At 38.8% G+C, this 17,592-nt stretch overlaps 1 protein-coding gene across 5 annotated transcripts in view; it reads right to left on the bottom strand.

The window, feature by feature from the left end:
• Positions 1-17,592, bottom strand: part of UTRN (utrophin) — a 369,745-nt gene that overhangs the window by 108,179 nt on the left and 243,974 nt on the right. For all 5 annotated transcript variants that reach the window (XM_061471431.1, XM_061471432.1, XM_061471430.1 and 2 more), the window contains 2 exons: positions 16,246-16,418; positions 10,544-10,700 (listed from right to left, as the gene is read on the bottom strand). In XM_061471431.1, coding sequence (XP_061327415.1) covers positions 10,544-10,700; positions 16,246-16,418 — 330 coding nt within the window. The remainder of the gene's footprint in view (positions 1-10,543; positions 10,701-16,245; positions 16,419-17,592) is intronic.

Raw genomic sequence — 17,592 nt, 5'->3', positions numbered from 1 at the left:
ATAAATTACTAGCATCAGCAGCTATTAAGTTTCTTTAAGAAGATCTTTAAATTGTTCTTTCTTGGTGCAGGCCATGCCTGTACCTTTAAGCAACAGCCCCCATGAAGCTGTTGGAGTTAGGTTAGGAGTTCAACAGAACTATGCAGCTTCCTATATGTCCCTGAAATGTGTCCTGCAGAGAAACAGGGTATAGGGGTACCCAAACAACAACTGTCTATCATTAGCACAATCACATGTCAACGACAGTACCTTGTCTCTGACAATCACAAAACAGTTAAGGCTGATCCTCATTCACTGCAGAACCAGAAGAGGCTGCTCATGTCACAGAAATTACTGCACACGTATTCTCTATCTGGCAGAGTGGGTTATAAGACTTCACAGCCAGCTAATATACAGCACTTGCAATTACTTCAGAAAACAGTTGCTTCACTACCAGCCCTGACATAATGTTACATCATCGTTAAACAAGAAGATAGAAAGGACCTTCAAGCAAACTCTGGTTTTGTACAGGATGCTTTTAAATGCCCTCACACATTCCAAGGGAGAAAGTTATAAGATGAGCAGTCATGCATGTAAAATAACATGTTAGTAATAAATGGGTGATGGTGAGCACAACACTGCACTAAAAAAAAAACACTTCAAAACCAAGACACAAAACAAACAAACAACTCAACAAACAAACCCAAGAAACATTTACCTTGCACAAGCAAATACTTTCTATCTAATTACATCGTACTCAACAGGAATCAGTAAACCGTTGATTAAAACAAAGTGATCTCAGTAGCTCTGTGAAGAACAACTTCAGATACTGCAGGCTGATCTGGTACAGCACTATAGAGACGAATTGTGCCTGTACCTTATTATTGAGTACCCTGAGTCTTCTGATATGGACAATCACTGATGATACTTTAAGTGACACGAGAAAAGGAGTCATCTTTACTGGCCTGACAAAATGAAGATTCAAGTTCCAAATCAGACTGAAATTAAAAACCTGGTTGTCTTTTCCCATGAACAACTAACTGGTTTGATATAAGTGCATAAGGCCCTCTAGAATTTCAAAGTGTAGGAGTGGGAACCCTAAACCCAGTATGAAGTCTTACTGGAGCGCAGCACTGCACTTACTTTGCAGGAAGCATGTGTTAACACAAATATAACCTCTAACAGTTTTCCTAAAAAGAAAGCTCCAAATTTTTAAGCACCATTTTAGGTTTTGACATCATTTGGCTACTAAAGGTAGAAGACCAGAACTTCAGAAAACAAAACTAATTCTAGTAACATTTCCATAGCAGTTTTCCAGCCCCTCAGACTAACCCCTGCAGATGAGAAAAACCCACTGAAACCCAGGTGAGAAGATGGAGATGTATGGTAACTTGCAAGGAACACCTAACAGCTGAGGTTCAGAGTAAACACCCAAAACAACCTCTGCAAGGTTACCTTGCCCATTAAACAAAACCCCACTCTCATGTCTTCTGATTCTAAGAAAGCAACAGAACAAAAATGGGAAAACTTACAAGAAGAAGCACAATCCCATTCGCTCCCCTAGTTTGTACATACATGTTGAAGCCTAGCCTTTAATCTGAAGAATCTGCATGAAAACAGGAGTGGGCAGCTGCCATGGTAACACAATTCTTCCAATTTATTGCTAATGTTCCTAGGGTGGATTATTGGCTGTAATAACAAGGGATTGAGGATCCAGTAGTTGAGGGGTTAACTGGAATAAATATTCTCCTCCCCTAAAGAGTCTGCTTGCAGCAGCAAGAAGCAGGATCTAGATGAAGATATCCTTAACAGAAAATGAACTCTTCACCAGTCCAATCTGCAAGTGCTGACAAAATTTTAGAAGGATTTTAAAATGGCAGCATCCTCTCTCTTACTGTATATTTAAGAACATCATAAAATAACGCTCCCATTTAATTTTCTTCAAAACAATGATGCAGAGGACTCTGCCCTTCGAGAACACAAAGTGAAAGACGATAAAACCCTCTAACACTTGCACAAAATACATATGGAAATGTGTCAGTTATGTAAAGAGCTTTTTAAAAGATTCAAAGTATTCCCTGCAAGCTCCATTCCATGTCCTGAATGTCAAGTAAGCAGTTTTGCTAAATAGAAGTATGTTTCTTCTTACTGGTCCAATTTATTGAAACAAATGACAGTGAAATCACAGACACTCAAGAATATTCTGTGATTATACAGAAAGCATCTTCAGCTAGTGTCAGAATGAGAAAGGTATGAGCAGGGCAAATAGTTCACAGCATTACCTTAGGCTATAAAGGCTTCTGGGGGAAAACAGAAAAAAAAAGGGGGAGGGGTGGGGGGGAAAGGCAATGGCCACTGTATTCTTGTAGCTCTCCGGTGGTCCTCTGCAGTTTGGAAAACCAGATTCACTGCTGCTGCACCACTGGGTTTTTCCTCCCAGCTCTCTGCCTTTGGAAAAACAGACCTCAACAAAAAAATATTTGCATTCAGAGAAATCTCCTATCTCATTTCCTTGTACCAACCCATTTCTGTGACCCTGTGTGGGAGCGTATCTGTTGATGTCCTTAGGTTTCAGGTGGTACCCAGCATTTTTTAGTACAATTGAAACCGTCTGATCTTGAAAAAGCATACACAAGACTGAAAACCCTCAACACTTTCCTGGGCAGTTACAGCTTAGAAAAAAAAGCCTTGGGAGTTTTACTGCCAGGTCTCTGAAATAATTTGCTCAATATGCAGCTGGAACAAAACAACAACAAAAAAAAGGTAATAAATTGTTGAGCATCATCAGAAAGTATAAGACACGGAGCTATTGTTTTACTACAGTATAAAACATGGATGGAACTTCATCCTATATACCCATACTATTGCTACTGCAGATTCCAGTCACTATACCTTCATAAGGATACAGTGGAGTCAGAAGAACACAGAGAGATGAACAGCAGAGATAGTTAAGGGAATATAGTAGCTGTCTGATGGGTAGAGATTAAAAATGGGCTACCAATATGCTTGTGCTCCAGCTCCTTCACTGGCTATCCACATGGCTCACCCTTGAAGGTCAGGCCACAGTCAGTTATGGTCATCCAGCTCAACACAGACGAGTAGAAACAGATGGTCTGGTATACCCTGGTGCCTCAAGGTATTCTGAGATTTCATTAGCAGTAGGTGGGCTACCACTAATAATGATGGAAGCTGAGTGGTCTTTTGGGTTGTGAGCCAAGCAATATCAGAGAAAGTGGCACTAGACTCATCGCAGACTTTTAAGGAACAGAGAGAAATGCTGTTAGCTGTGCTGTTTCTGCAGCATTACCCTGACTTCTGTCACACACATTTCCCTCCACAGCAATGTCAGAACATCCTCTTAAATATTTGAGGATAACGATTATCCTTTGAGAAAAACACAGGCTTTATTCAGTGGTTTGAAAAAGATCCTGTGAGGTATTAAAAGTTCATATAGGAGTCTTTGACTAAAACAAACGAGACACTGGATCCTCAAAAATGGACAAAATAAGATGTACATACTGATAAATACCTATATAAAAATTACAGTATTAAAAAGGCAATCCACAGAAATAGATATATACAGTACTTAAAAACTGCTTATCATTTTTTCAACAGTAAAACAACCTGCTTTATTCTGCTTAGTGACAGAGCTCTTTCATTATTCAGATTTTTTATTATTTTAAGTACTGAGCTATTGCAACTTTCCTGACTTACCATAAGACAACTACTCTTCTGGGAATAAGCTGCAATACAGGCAAAAGCAACATTTTTTGTCAAAGTAAAAAATGCACTGCACTGACATCCTAATTTAACACTTCATTCTTTGCACCATGCTTTTGCTTACACATCTTTCTTTTGGAGAAATAGCCCAGGAGAGCAGAGTCGTACACACCTGAATCATTCATGTAATACAAATCAGTTTAAGTAAATCCTCAAGCAAGCGCTTTAACTCAGACAGGTCCCCTTGAGAAGTCTCATTTAACTTAGGGATTAACGGCACTCCTCCTTTCCTGTAACAATATATTCCCACCCACAATTTCCACCTCTTTCTCCTAAATGCACTTCAAAGAGTCTCTGCTAAAGCTTAATGAATTGTACTGTCCTTGTACAGTACAATTTTTTTTTGTACAGTGCAATCTCTCTTTTTCACCAATAATCAACATTCAGGATTCTCAAATATGGAGAGCCCTTAAAACTTCAGGAGTGCTTAAAAAGTCCTATCCACTACAAGTTTACTTAAGGAGCTCTCAAACTGTTCAGTAATGCTGATTTACTAGTGGGGAGACTATTCCCCCTCATGACAGAGCATACAGACTTTGAAAACATCCTTACTTTGAAGAGGCACTTCACAGCAGTGTGGTACAGATCGTTCAAGCTCCTGCTTCAAACACCCTTGTCTATCAGATCAAGTTGCAGCTCTTCCTCTAAGCAAAAGGCTGTATTATTCCTCCTCTTCCAACTGCAGACTCTTTAATTTTCTGTTCTCACCCCCTCACAGTTCGCATCTCAGTCAAAATTAATGTTTCAGCAACAGTTGACCATCTCTACACATGCTTCATGTCTTATGCGATGAGAAATTAATTATGAGATGATGAAATTAATAAAGCCCTTTCTAGACTGTAATTAAGAACACAGACTAGGGCAGCACTGATACTATAATACTCATATTGTGATTCTAATAGTTAATAAATCCTAACATGGAAGCAGATTTGAATATAGAAAATACCCAAGAAAAACAAATCTAGAATAATTAAGTAGGAATTAATTTAAGAATAAACCCATTGCCTGAAGTCAGGCAGGCCCACCAAAAGTGTACAGAGAAAGTTAAGGCTAGAAAAATGTTTTTTGTTCACAGGCTTTTCCTGCTGGAAAAGAAAACAATGGAATTGCAGGCACCCTGAAGGGATAACAACAAGCAGAAAGCAATTTCCAGTTGGCTATGCTAACACTTTTGATAAAGTGACAATAGCTAAGTAAAACAAATAAATACTTGAGACTTTCAGCATTTGATTACTTTAACAAACCAAGCCTAAAATACAAAATACATAGACAGCATTCCCTGGAAGTCTGAAGAGTATCTGCAAATATTAATGAACTATCCATAGATATAAAATCACTAATCAAACATTCACAGGTCCTTGGCCAATTCATTCCAAACTCAAAAGAAGCTAAGTTAAGCATCTCTGTGATCCAAGATACATGCATTATTTAGCATTAGCTAGACATTTGTTCATTTGTGCAGACAAATGCCAACAGGATTTATGTGAGTAGGTACCCATTTCTGATTAATTTGAAACGTCCTGTTCTCTCCCTGAAAGCTAAACCACAGTGATTTATATAATTTAGGCAGTCTTTGTATTTTAGTAAAAGCACACTTTCTAAAAGCTACAGTTAGGAACTCTTCCAGCAGAAGTGAGATACAAAGCTCTCAGTACATCTCTGGAGAACAATGTGTCAGCATTTGAATTTCCTCCTCTTGCGCAGAGGCGTGACTCTAGGTATTTCTATACACACAAAACCAACCCCCTGATTTTTCATGTTACTTTTATAGCTTTTCCTTTTTGGCAGAATAAAATATCTGCATAAAGGTTGTCTTCTAGGGGTTTGTTTTTTTGGGAGGTGGAGTTCTTTTTTCATTTGGGTTTGGTTTTTTGTTTGTTTGGGGTCTTTTTCATGGTTAATGCAGCCGATAAAATTTTGCATCACAGACTTTAAAATCCTAAATGAGTACTTATAAGGAAGACTGGGAAAGAACAGAATGAAAGGAAAAACCTGAGTTGGTAAGAAGAGGCAAAGATGAGAAACTGTGATTACGGAAAAACTGAAAATGCAGCTGCCTTCATATTTTTTCTCTGTAAGGTATTCCCTGTGTCAGTACCTTTGCAGACAAGTTTTCTACACTTCAGGATTGTGAACATAGCCTTAAGTGATAGGTACATTTCATGCCAATGTTTTTTTAACTCGGGTACTTTTAAATTTCCTCTCAGCATCCTGAAGCATTTATGAACTTTCCAGTGTTCTTGAGCTGCCACCACAACCCATTCTCAAAGGCAAAGAAATTTTGAGAATAATTAAAATAGGAAATTCATGCTCCCTTACTTAAGCTTCCTCTTGCCCTTCCCCCGCAAGACACAGAGTACAACTCAACACCCAGACAGGATGTGCTCATTTCTTGACTGTGCATAGCAATTAGGATGTGATAAGACTATGAACTGCTACCACTTGATGGAAGTTTGGCTGAAGAACACAAAAATTAGTCCAAAATTCAGAAGTATTTACTACATTCATAAGGATTTCTGTTAATGGGGGAAACATAATTTAAATCTGTAGCCATGATTCAGGTGACTAACACTGCTGTGGGTAATGTTTGCTTTTAAAGTGTAAGAGAATGATTGGTACTTAAAGCTAAAACAAGTTTAAAAATCAAACTGCAAACCATTTACTTCCTCCTGCCCAAACAGACCTCAGTGGCACATAAACGATGTGAGCTAACCCAAATTGTCACGTAATACTGTACTTATCTAACACAGCTGAAGCCAGCACTGAGCAGGTGAGATACTAACAGGAGAAGACCAACAGGATTAGCATCATTAAGCTGACATAAACAAGTTATTTCATGTATCCAAAGGTGGGGAAAACGTAGGTTAATAAGAATTATTGTTGAATTGTTAGAGGCAAAACCAATGCTAACGCAAGAAGGATTGGGGACTCAGAAAAATAAAGGGCAGGAGATAAGACTATCATGAGCGCACATCTCACAGAGCTGAGCTGCTATTTCACCACTTTACATTTTGAAGTACCAGCAAAGACAAGATCAGGTAAGCAAGCTGGAAATAACAGGAAAAGGATCACAGAGCAGATGAGACGAAGTGAGGTACTGAATTGAAATAAGAGCAAAAGGATCACAGAGAAGACAAGTTGAAGTGAGGCACTGAACTGCTCAATTTGCATGAGGACAAATTCAAAGCAACACCTGGTGGTGAAACTCAAGGAAAGAGGAGAACAGAAGCACCCTGGAGAAGCAGAGCCCTTGCTCAGGCAGGCCTGCTGATGTGGTGGTGCAGAAGTTCAATGTGGGATCATAAGAAAAGCACTTGATTAAAAGGAAATCTTACAAATAAGTTTAAATGCTTAGAAGGTTTAACATTTGAGGAAGCATGGCCAAAGGAACACTTAAAGAAGTACCAGGACAGCCAGTGATGAGAGGTAAAATAAAGGGAGCATCCTTGAGAGTAAGAAATCAAGTCATCTCTCTGCAGTATTTCTCTGATACCGTTGTACCTTGGATCTGCACTGACAATTTTCAGCTTAACACAGGATATTTTTAAAAGAGCACATTAAATGCAAAGCAAGTGACACTAGCCAATGATACCCCACAAGGCAGAGAGTGACTGACAGTGTGGAATCACAAACTTATTTTATAAAGAATCTACTGAAAAGGCAGACTTGGCATAAGGTTTTGAAAATAATTTAAAAAAAAAAATAAATCACAGACATAAAACTTGTGTTCCTCAACCAAGGGCACATCTTTATGCAACATCCTAACCACACTGACCAATCACTTCACTATGCTGAGTAAGCAGAAGAAGGAAGAAGAACTTCCAATGGGTTTGGGGTTTTGTTTACGGATTCCCCCCCCCCCCCCCCCCCTCCAGTTTTCACTTTCTACCTGATAAAACACAGCTTTTTGGTTGATGCAGTTTATTAGTAAACTGCAGCTTCAGCAAGGAATAAATAGCTCCTGCTAAGAATCACAGAACAGTTTGGGTTGGAAAGGACCTTAAAGAACATTCAGTTCCACTCCCTCTGCCATGGGCAGGGACACCTTCCACTAGCCCAGGTTGTTCAAAGTGCTGTCCAACCTGGCCTTAAACACTTACATAGATGGGCCATCCACAGCTTCTCTGCAGTGAAACTGATACCAGGAAATAAAGGGTTAATATTGTGCCGGCTTGCTTAAGCAGTCGCTGTGCTTGGTGAAGCAGAACCATATGAGTCAAAGCTGCTAGAATGGTGAAGCAGAATTGTAGGAGTTACAGCTGCTAGGCAGAATTGTAGTAGATAAGATTCATAGCTTAATATTTAAGACAGTCTTGTTCAAATAGTATCTTTAGAAAGAAAAGGAAGAAAAGATAGCCAGAGTAACAAAATTTACAAACTTGACAAGTTTCTGCTTTAAGATACATAAAACCGGCTTGTACTGAACCTGAGGTTTGGACAGGAGCCGAAACCCCATTGAGTCTGCGTGAAAGCAAGAGCTTACTCACGGTGAGGAAGAGGAACTACAGGCCTTCATCCTCCCGACCCCCTAACGACCACCACCAGGAGGCACTACGCAGGCACACCAATGGGACAAATGCCAGAAAACTAATTATAATACTAGACGGGAATAGGTTTTGCATATGTGTTAGGCGGGAAGCAATCTCATGTTTAGGTAATCATTATATGTAATATAAACTAATTGAGTGGCAAAGGAGGGTGCGCATGCTTTTGGAGGAGAAACCCCCATGCGCCTCAGCACTGAATAAAGCATATCTACTTTACAACTCTAATGAGTTGCGGAGTCAATCCGCGTATCAAAACAGCAATGAAGTGCTGCCGTGGAGAATCAAAGCAACAGACAGCTGTGGTCCAGCTCACCTCCTCTAGCGATGACTAATAATCAACAGTTTAACACAACGTGAAATGCAACATGCTAATAATTCACATTTGTTATGACACAGTATCATCACGTGGTATATGGGAAAGTCTTACCATTTGTCTTACTTTTGGTTCGGACCAAAATAACTGCTAGAAAATAAACTAGTCATCATCTAAGAAATACCCACAATTGAATATTGTGCTCTTGCTTGCACAGGTGCACAAAATACCCAAAGTGATGCACAGGATTGCTTTAACTTTGTCCTGTTGCAGACCATTGATTTAGCTACTATTAAATACTGGGCTCAGACAAATATATCCAATACTCACAGTGACACTGCAAGAATATTGCTTTTCTGGAAAACAGAAGAAGACTATCTAAAAGCTCCTGAATGCACTTAGTAGAGTCTAAAATAGCGTTATTCTTTAAATATAAGGGCAAGGACTAAACAACCCAGAAGTGCCTTCAACTCTGCTGCAGTTCACAAATCAGCCATTCAGCATTATCGCTTCTAAAATTTTATACTTTGTAATAAGTTACAAAACCGCATTTTTATAAATTTTTTTGAGATTGTCAAATGTGAGGCATTGTCATTATTATTTGTTATTATCATGCACATACTGTAATCTAGCATGAAACACAGGCAAGCCCTTAGAAAATGACATGTAGAGATCTATCACTTCCCACTGACCTCCTTCAAAACATATCTGGATCTGTTTCAGCTTTTTATTGCTCTTTGGCACTAACAATCCATCATTTGAGCATTACGACACATTCACAGCAGATGTGCCTGAAAACAGAGCATGATGATTTAAGTGGATGATTTAACAGGAAGAGATGAACTCTCAAGAAATAAAGATCCTAGTTTATGCTAATAACTTTATTTTAAAAGACTAAATTAAGGAGGAATGTATGCAGAGTTCCTTTACCTCTTATGTTTTGGAGTTAAGTCTCAAAAGCACTGTTCACGTCAGGCTACATTTCCTGTAGTTCCTCGCAGTATTCTAAGTGAGTATTTCAGTACTCTTAAGTGTTTTCCTAAACTCAGCTTTTGCCCTCACTAAACACCACAGCAGAAAAGACATCACTGTTGTGTTGGTGAAAGGGATGTAATGAAATTTGCTATATAAAAGCTGCATTTGTTCTCTTTCCTTGTTCACACCGTACAGAAGAAAAAATACAATGATAAGATGGAACCAGCCATACTGGAACGTATTTATCCAATGGTAAATATGTCCTAACTTTTATGATTAACTTTTTTATGATGACTGATCATAGCTGGTGACAGAGACTGTACATTCTACATGAACGAAGATATGTTGTTGATGCAACAGATTTTGTTATTGTTAAAAAATACTTAGGCATTCATACCTTATATGCACAAAACTGGAACAGAACTAGCAAAATCAGAGAGCTGGAACAGTGTGTTATAGATACAACAATACAAGGCACAGGTCAGTTTTAGCTCTCAAAACTAGTTTTGAGCCATCTTTGCAGTATAAATCTGCATGAGTATGGGGGAGTTACTATTACTGGTCAATTGGTCAATACATTAACATGTAGAAAGCCCATAATTTTACTGAACTTACACCCAACTGCTTTCAAAGTTCTTGTTCAGTTTTTGCTTTTATAAACCTTCCTTAACTTCATTAACAATACCCCAAAACATCAGGAATCAAAAAGAAAAGAAAAAATTAAAATGGTGTATTTGGACTGAACATATGTATCAGAAAACTCACAGATGAAATTTTATAGAATATCTCAGTTGTGTTCTAGTGGGCAAGGTGGGGAAGTAAAGGGGTGGAGACCTAGAGTTTTTTTCCAGAAATTAGTAACTAGGAAGTGTTTATCATTTCTTCTGTTCTCGAATTTGCTTCATTCTGTTATTCACAGTAGCCTATTTACGAAGCTTAAGCAACTTACCTTGCAGTGGTCATACTGTTGCTGTAAGGTTGGAACATCCCCTCCAATGGGCATTTGCTTTTTCAGTTCTTCATCCTTTGCATTCAGCCATTTGATCAACTCTTCCAGGGATGTCAGCAATCTGTTCCACTTTTCTGCACTGGCCTCCAAGTGAGCCCTGTGAAACAATGTAAGAGAATCTTTAAAGCTCTGAATGGCAAAACCAGCACAGCAATACAATAAATAAGTAAAACTACTCCATTATTAAGGCATGAATGTTTTAAGTCTTTAACTGCAAAGCAACTTTGCACTTTAAAAAACCCTCTACTTCATAATATTTTGCGCAGCAAATCAAATAAGCAGAGGAAAAATGGGGGAACACAGACAAATATATGCCTTATGCTATATCTTATCTAAAACCTTGAAAATTACACACTTAGGCAACATAAAAAAATGCTGTGGTTTGTTGTGACTCCACCACTGCAGTGCACAAAGTACAAGCATCATTTTGTGAGCTAAAGCACCACAAAACTGAACTCTTTTGTGCCAGGACCTTGACTCTCCAGCAGCAAAAGCAGTAAGTTCTCCCAGCAGTGATCAACAGTAAACTGTTGCTGAACATATCAGTGACAGAAATTATTTAATACATCATCTTTAGTTGATAGCAAATTACTAGAGAATTAAGACAGTGAATCTGCCTTTCTGTTTAACTGGCAAAAACTCTGGATTCCACACCACCTTCTTCCATAATTTAAAAATATACCTTGACTTAATTGCTTCTCCCTGCAGTGCCTACACTGGTGCAGGGAAATCTTTGACAAGGACTGACTACCTCTCTTTTACTGCAGTCATTCTATATTATGGAATCACCTGAGAGTGGCATGTTCTTAGTTTATACCAGTAAACAACAATTTCTTTCTCCACACGTATGATGGAGTACAGCTAAATCCTTTTCAGTGTAGTAGGACACCAGCTCTTTACCTTCCTGCCCTGCTTCTGACAGATGAGTGAACCGAACTTTTTATTGTTTCCTACCTTTTCCCCTTCCTACTTTTCGCATGTTTTTTATCCTTCTGATTCACTGTAACTCACATCATCTGGCTTCTCTTGTATTATTGGGGCATTCAAAGTGCATGTTTGGGACTGCTATGACAACAGCTGGATCGAAGGGGCGATGTGCTGAGAGGTTAATTTCAAAGCAAGCTTAGGTTTGGGTACGCTGGGATCTCCCAGTGATAGTAGGACAGACAAACCAATAAAGCAGTCAGTAAGGGGCATGGGGGAGGAGATATAAAGAAAAAAAAAATAGGATCACATTTATGGAAAGGATAAAGTAACTACCATTAGGAAGAGGAACCTATTCTACTTCATTCAGGAAAGCAATCAGGTAACTACTTGACATGAAAAAAAAAGAAAAATGAAGTACTTGCTAGAAGCAATGTTTTACTGCCTACAGTTTCATGCATCACTGTTTCTATCATCCCTTATTGCTTTCACTGATACCTTTTCTCTCAACACTGAATCCAAGCCAGCATCCTGCCCTGCAGTGAATTACAAGTGAGCTATTGCATTTGCGGTTATATGCATACTGAGGAAGAGTGTCTGGCAGGCCTTGGTTTGCAGACCAGCAGCTCCTGAGTGACATGCACTGTCCCAGCTCTCCTGGCCTCAGTTCTTTAATACTCACCAATCAGAACTACTTTCAAGGCAATCAACAACTTCCCATATAGACTGTATTAACTCTACAGCAAGAGAGGGCACAGCTGGTGCATTCACTATAGCTGGCCTCTGAAGCCCCCAGCCACACACAGAGACATGCTCCCAAAGCACAGGGTGGTTCATGTACAATGTTTACCTTCTCCTTTTCACAACTAGCTTGACATTCCGTCAAAAATGCCTTCAGAAATACCAAGCTGCAAAGCATTGCGTATATGTTATGCTCAGGTGCTAGGTACTCAGAAACAGCTCTCCTTTCTGGAAGTGAAAACAGAGTTCTACTCCTATTAACGAGGCAGAAGAGAATCATTTCTTTTCTCAGTCAAGCCAAGGAAGGCTGTATTTGAATTTACAGTTTTGCTGTTAGACTCACAGACTGTTAAAAATAAGCCATCTTTATGAATTTCTAGAAGCAACCACAACTGAAGTATTCAGATCTACAGCTTTCTGTACATTTGATAGTGAAATCTCTGTTAATCGCAATTTATTACCTTATCTAGCAAGTATCAACAGATCTCACCTCTAAAAACTGTCATGCTCTAAGGCTTCAAGTTTCTGCTCTAATTATTTAGCAGAATTCTTGTATACAAAATGGAGTTTTTTAAGGGAGAAGGAACTCCTGCAACTAGTTAAAGGACAATCTAACAGTGTCTGTTAATTAAACATACAGTCCAATAATTTTAATAGTGAAAAACCACTCATTTGATATTTATGTGAATGATGCAGCATATGATACTAGATTAAATGCTGTAACCTACCACTAATGAGTACCCATGTGCATATCAGATTAATGACAGTAGCAAAATACTACTAGCACATGGTTTCAAAGTCCAGTGCAAGCTAAACTTGTGGGGGTAGAGCAGTAAGGAGTGCACAGGAAATGGACTACACTAACAGGGACTTGAAAATTCTCTGAAGACAAAGTGAACTAACCTTTCTTGAAAGGTCAGAAAGATGTTAAAGGAAAAACATATCACATCAGCCTGGATTTTTCCTGAATGCTACCCTTCTAATCTTATCAAAAGCAATACTGAAAGTAAGAGTGAGATGCAGCAGCAGCAGCAGCAGCTGAAGAGTAGACACAAACATTCAATTCTCCTGGGGAGTGGACACAGATGCATTCAGTAAACCTCATTCAAAGCAAATGCTGCAAGGGAACCAGGATATGCTCCCAGTCGTATTTCAGTGTGAAGTTTTAGTATCAAGTTTGCATTTGTCATATAGACATTACTAAAGAGAGCCAATAAAACCTTTTGAAGTTGTGAAATGTTTCTTGGGCTTCTGTACTTTCAAAGACAGGATTTCTGGGTTTTGTTTTGGAATTGGTACACAACCTGAAAACAAAGCATCAGGTGTTTATGCTCATGTGAAAAAGAACTGGCAATCTCCAGGGATTCACCAGGTCAGGTGGTGGCTTAGGAATCTTAGGTCAGTTATAGAAGATTGTCTGGCTTTGACACTGGTTGGAGCAACACCATTACACAGCATCAATGACCTGGTATCCAAAAGAACTCCTAAGGGAATCCTTCATGAGCCTGAAAAACACAGATGCTCCCAATCCAGCTGATCAGACTGAGAGCACCCCCCTCCAACCAGGCTGAATAAAATCATCCCGCAGCTCTGACATAATTTCCCTTCTGTTGACCCTGAGAGGCTCTCTTCACAGCTGGAGACCTCCTCAGCTTTTGCTTCTTCTATGGAGGTAACATTTTTCCCGCTAAGCAAAAAGGGAACACATGGAATGAAAAAGACTTGTGGGTGGTCTAAATATATCTTCCTCTGTTTCTCCCATACTTTTATCTCTACCCTCCCCCAGACACTAACACCCTCACACCTCTTGCCCCAGGAGAAAAGAATCTCTCCTAAACATTTGGTTCTTGCAGCTTTGCTTTCTTCCTGGGAGTAAGACAATAAAGACAGAAAAACGAAGCTGCGTGAATAAGTCTACAAGTAATTTCAAGGAGTGCTCTCAGGTGGTGTTACAGTCTCTACAAGTACAGGTTTAAGTAGTTTCCAAGAATTTAAAAGTATGTCACAAGAGTGCTGCTTTTCCAGTTTGTAACTCCCTTTATTTACAGTAGAAAGGAAGTAAAGACAACACAATGACTTTAGCACCATCAACTCGGAGGACTGAAGTGATGAAGAAGAACTACTACCTCTACAGGAGAGCAGTACTTTCAGCAATTAAAAATCAGCATAATGAGAATGTACACATAACAAAGTGTTTTAAAAAACTTAGAGAAACCTTCATTTAGAAGCACTATCCCAGACTAAAACCCATAACAAAACAATCAAAGTTTTTCAATCACCGTCCCTAGCACCTAACATGGTTATATACTATTCTCACAAGACTCATTGATACAGTTCTGGCTTCCAATTCATCTTTAGAAAAAAGGTACACCAAGAAAGCAAAAATTGAAGGCAAGCAGCTAGATCAACACACTGACTTCCTATCAGCTCTGTGCTTTGTTACTTCCCTGTGAAGGCTCTCAGCATTCTTGAATGAGTTAGAATGGTGAACTCCAATCAAAGTAGAGGCTAAAATATATGAACTCAGAAATGCCATGCTCTTCTAAGTGGTAACTGAGATTTGAAAGGTTTATTTATTTGTCTTATATTTGCTCCAGTATTCTCTTCCTTGCCTATCTTCTACTTGTAGCTATGCAGCATTGCAGGTACCAGCAGAATAACACAAACATTGCAAACATTAATGCTGCCCAATAGGATGCATGTGTCATGTCCATTCAGAAGGGAAAAGATGGCTCTGTACTCAGAAGACCAAGTACTCCCACTTTTCTGAGTACTCACTGCACAATCATTGTGTCTGTATTACTGCCTTTGAGCTCACAGCTAGCCAGGACAAATGGCTCAAAAGCCTTTTTTTTTTGGCCATCAATTTCTCCCAAATTATTACCAGCCACGCGAAAGGCCAAGCAACTGAATTGTTTTTGCTAGAACTCCACATGTGCTAAACTAGTATCTTATAAGCATGTTTTCATCTTTCTTCCACAATGATTTATTTGTGAGTAGAGTTCATAACAGCCCAAGTTTGACACTGCTTGTGTTTAACTACTTGTGTGGCGCAGCCAGTCTCTGCAAGCATTGGTTCCTCAGATTCCAGCTTTGCCTGTGGGCTCTTCTGGAGCTGATTTACCTGTTTCACTTCATTGTTTCACAGGTTGGTGATGGGATAAGTGAAGACAGTAAGCGTCACATTTTTTCTCTTTTCTCACTTTTTCAAACTCTTGTGCCTGCATTCCAAGCTCAACTTATTTTTCTGCCCTTTGGAAGATTCATATGAATGTTTAACACTGTTCTGTCCTATTAAAAGAACGGTTTCATTTAATCAACAAGCCAGCAGAACAAAGCTCCAGAAATTCTTTTCTATGTAATTAATTTTAATGTGGAATTTTTTTCACATTAATGAATATGGTAATATCTACTTCCAAAATGACATTGCAAAGACTTTAACAATGACTGCACTTGGACAGTCAGTGTGCTTGGCACTAATAGAGTCAAAAAATTATAAAATTAATTCCTTGACAAATATGCATTTTAAAACACGTCATAATTGAATAGCAGCAATAAAAAATAGAATAAAATTACTATCAATATGGATCAAGACACTTAAGATGCAAGTCCTCTCAAATTATTCACTTCAGTGGTAGAAACAAAACCAACAACAACTCCCTGATTTCTCCTCACAGTAATTGTAGATTCACAGAACTACTACATCAATACTGCTAGCTGTTTACAGTAAGGAAAGATTCAACGTACTTTCTGGAAAAATTAGTACAGGTTGGTAAGTTATAACTGCACATCTCTGGAGAGAAGAGTAGTAATTAAGCCTTCATGGTGAGCAAGTGCACCAACCTTTTATATCTGTGCTCAGGGGTCCTTGATGGAAGAAGACAGAAATTTTACTTCAATGCCATGGTCATATTTCTCAAGCCTTTTAGAAGACAGCAACTGTGCACCATTCATGTCTTGACATTTTCATTACTTACCTGATGTTAGCTGACTTTGCCTTCAGGTCATTCCAGCGCTGGTTCATGTCATCAAGGCGGTGCTGGAGCAGGGCAGCTTCTTCGGAGTTTCCCAAGGCTTTCACCATCTTCTGCCTGTTTCCATCAATGCTTTTAAAGATGTCATTGTGGGCATCAATCTCAGCTTGTATGTCCTGAAATACCAAAGAAAAAAGTCCAAACATCTTAGTTCTCTAAATAAAGGAGGGAAGAGCTTATTCTTATTAGTAGACCTAAGCATTAGTACAGAGCACATAGGCTGACTTTCTTGGGTGACTGAGATGCAGAGGGAAAAACCTGCAACCCTATTAACATCATTATAAAAGGTCTAGCTTTCTTAGCATGAGAAAAAGAGTTTGAAATCCTTAACTGAAACTTAGAACTATAAACACTGAGTTCTCTGCGAGTATTTGTAGCACAGAAGGTAACTATTTGTCTACTGTTCTCCCACGCATTTCACGCAGTGCAGCATTTGCAAATGCACTAGAGATGGTTTCCTGCTCAGAAACTGCAAAGATTCAGCCTTAGCTATGTTGTTTCTTTCCTGTTTGAAATTAAACATTCCAGAAACTTTACACAGACTAGTGGAATTCAAACTCTGTGAAGTGCTTAAGGTCATATGCAATGAAAGCTTTTAACTAAAAAAGCTTTCATTAAACTGCAGCTAAATGATTACAGCTGCCACAAGCCCATTTTTACAGTTAAAATACTGTACACACCATGGCCTGTAATACATTGAGAGACATAGACCAGCAAGATGTATTATAATCTGAATTTCATATGAAATACTGAAAAGAAAAAGAAGTGCTTGTGATTTCAATTTGGCTGACTGATCTCTCCTTAGAAATTAAACATATTTCCTGATCTAACATGTGCCTCAAGAGACACATTATAGATGGTGTCTTCATCTAAGCAAGTACATTATTACCTTTAAGAGCAAACAAAACTTCCTGCATCACCGCCAATGCTTTCTAGCAGCCATACATCTATGTATACTCTAATAGAGCAATATAAATGTGTGGAGAGTCAGGAGGTGTAGTGGCTGTCTTAATAGGATTAATCAAAGAAGATTGTGACAGGAACTTGATGCAGATGTAAATAAACTTATTTTGCAAAAGAAATTTTATAACTGAAATCCCTGAAAGGTTTTTATTCTTCCACACAACTCCTCAGGAATCTCCATCTGTTCCTAGGAGCAGGAAAGGAGAGGGCTCTTGTACCTTCCCATACTCAAGGTGCATAGTCATGCATCTCAGAATGGCTGTTTCACATTCTACAAACAATAGCTGGAAACAGTGGGAAAGTAGCTGTGAATTTGAGACAACATGA

The sequence above is a fragment of the Pezoporus flaviventris genome, unplaced genomic scaffold, assembly GCF_033815535.1.
Source record: "Pezoporus flaviventris isolate CSIRO_AGI_PZ_B2104156 unplaced genomic scaffold, CSIRO_AGI_Pfla_v1 ptg000066l, whole genome shotgun sequence".
NCBI classification, from domain to species: domain Eukaryota; kingdom Metazoa; phylum Chordata; class Aves; order Psittaciformes; family Psittacidae; genus Pezoporus; species Pezoporus flaviventris.
Note: the sequence above shows the minus strand (reverse complement) of the source record. Positions and strands in the feature narration are given on the sequence as shown.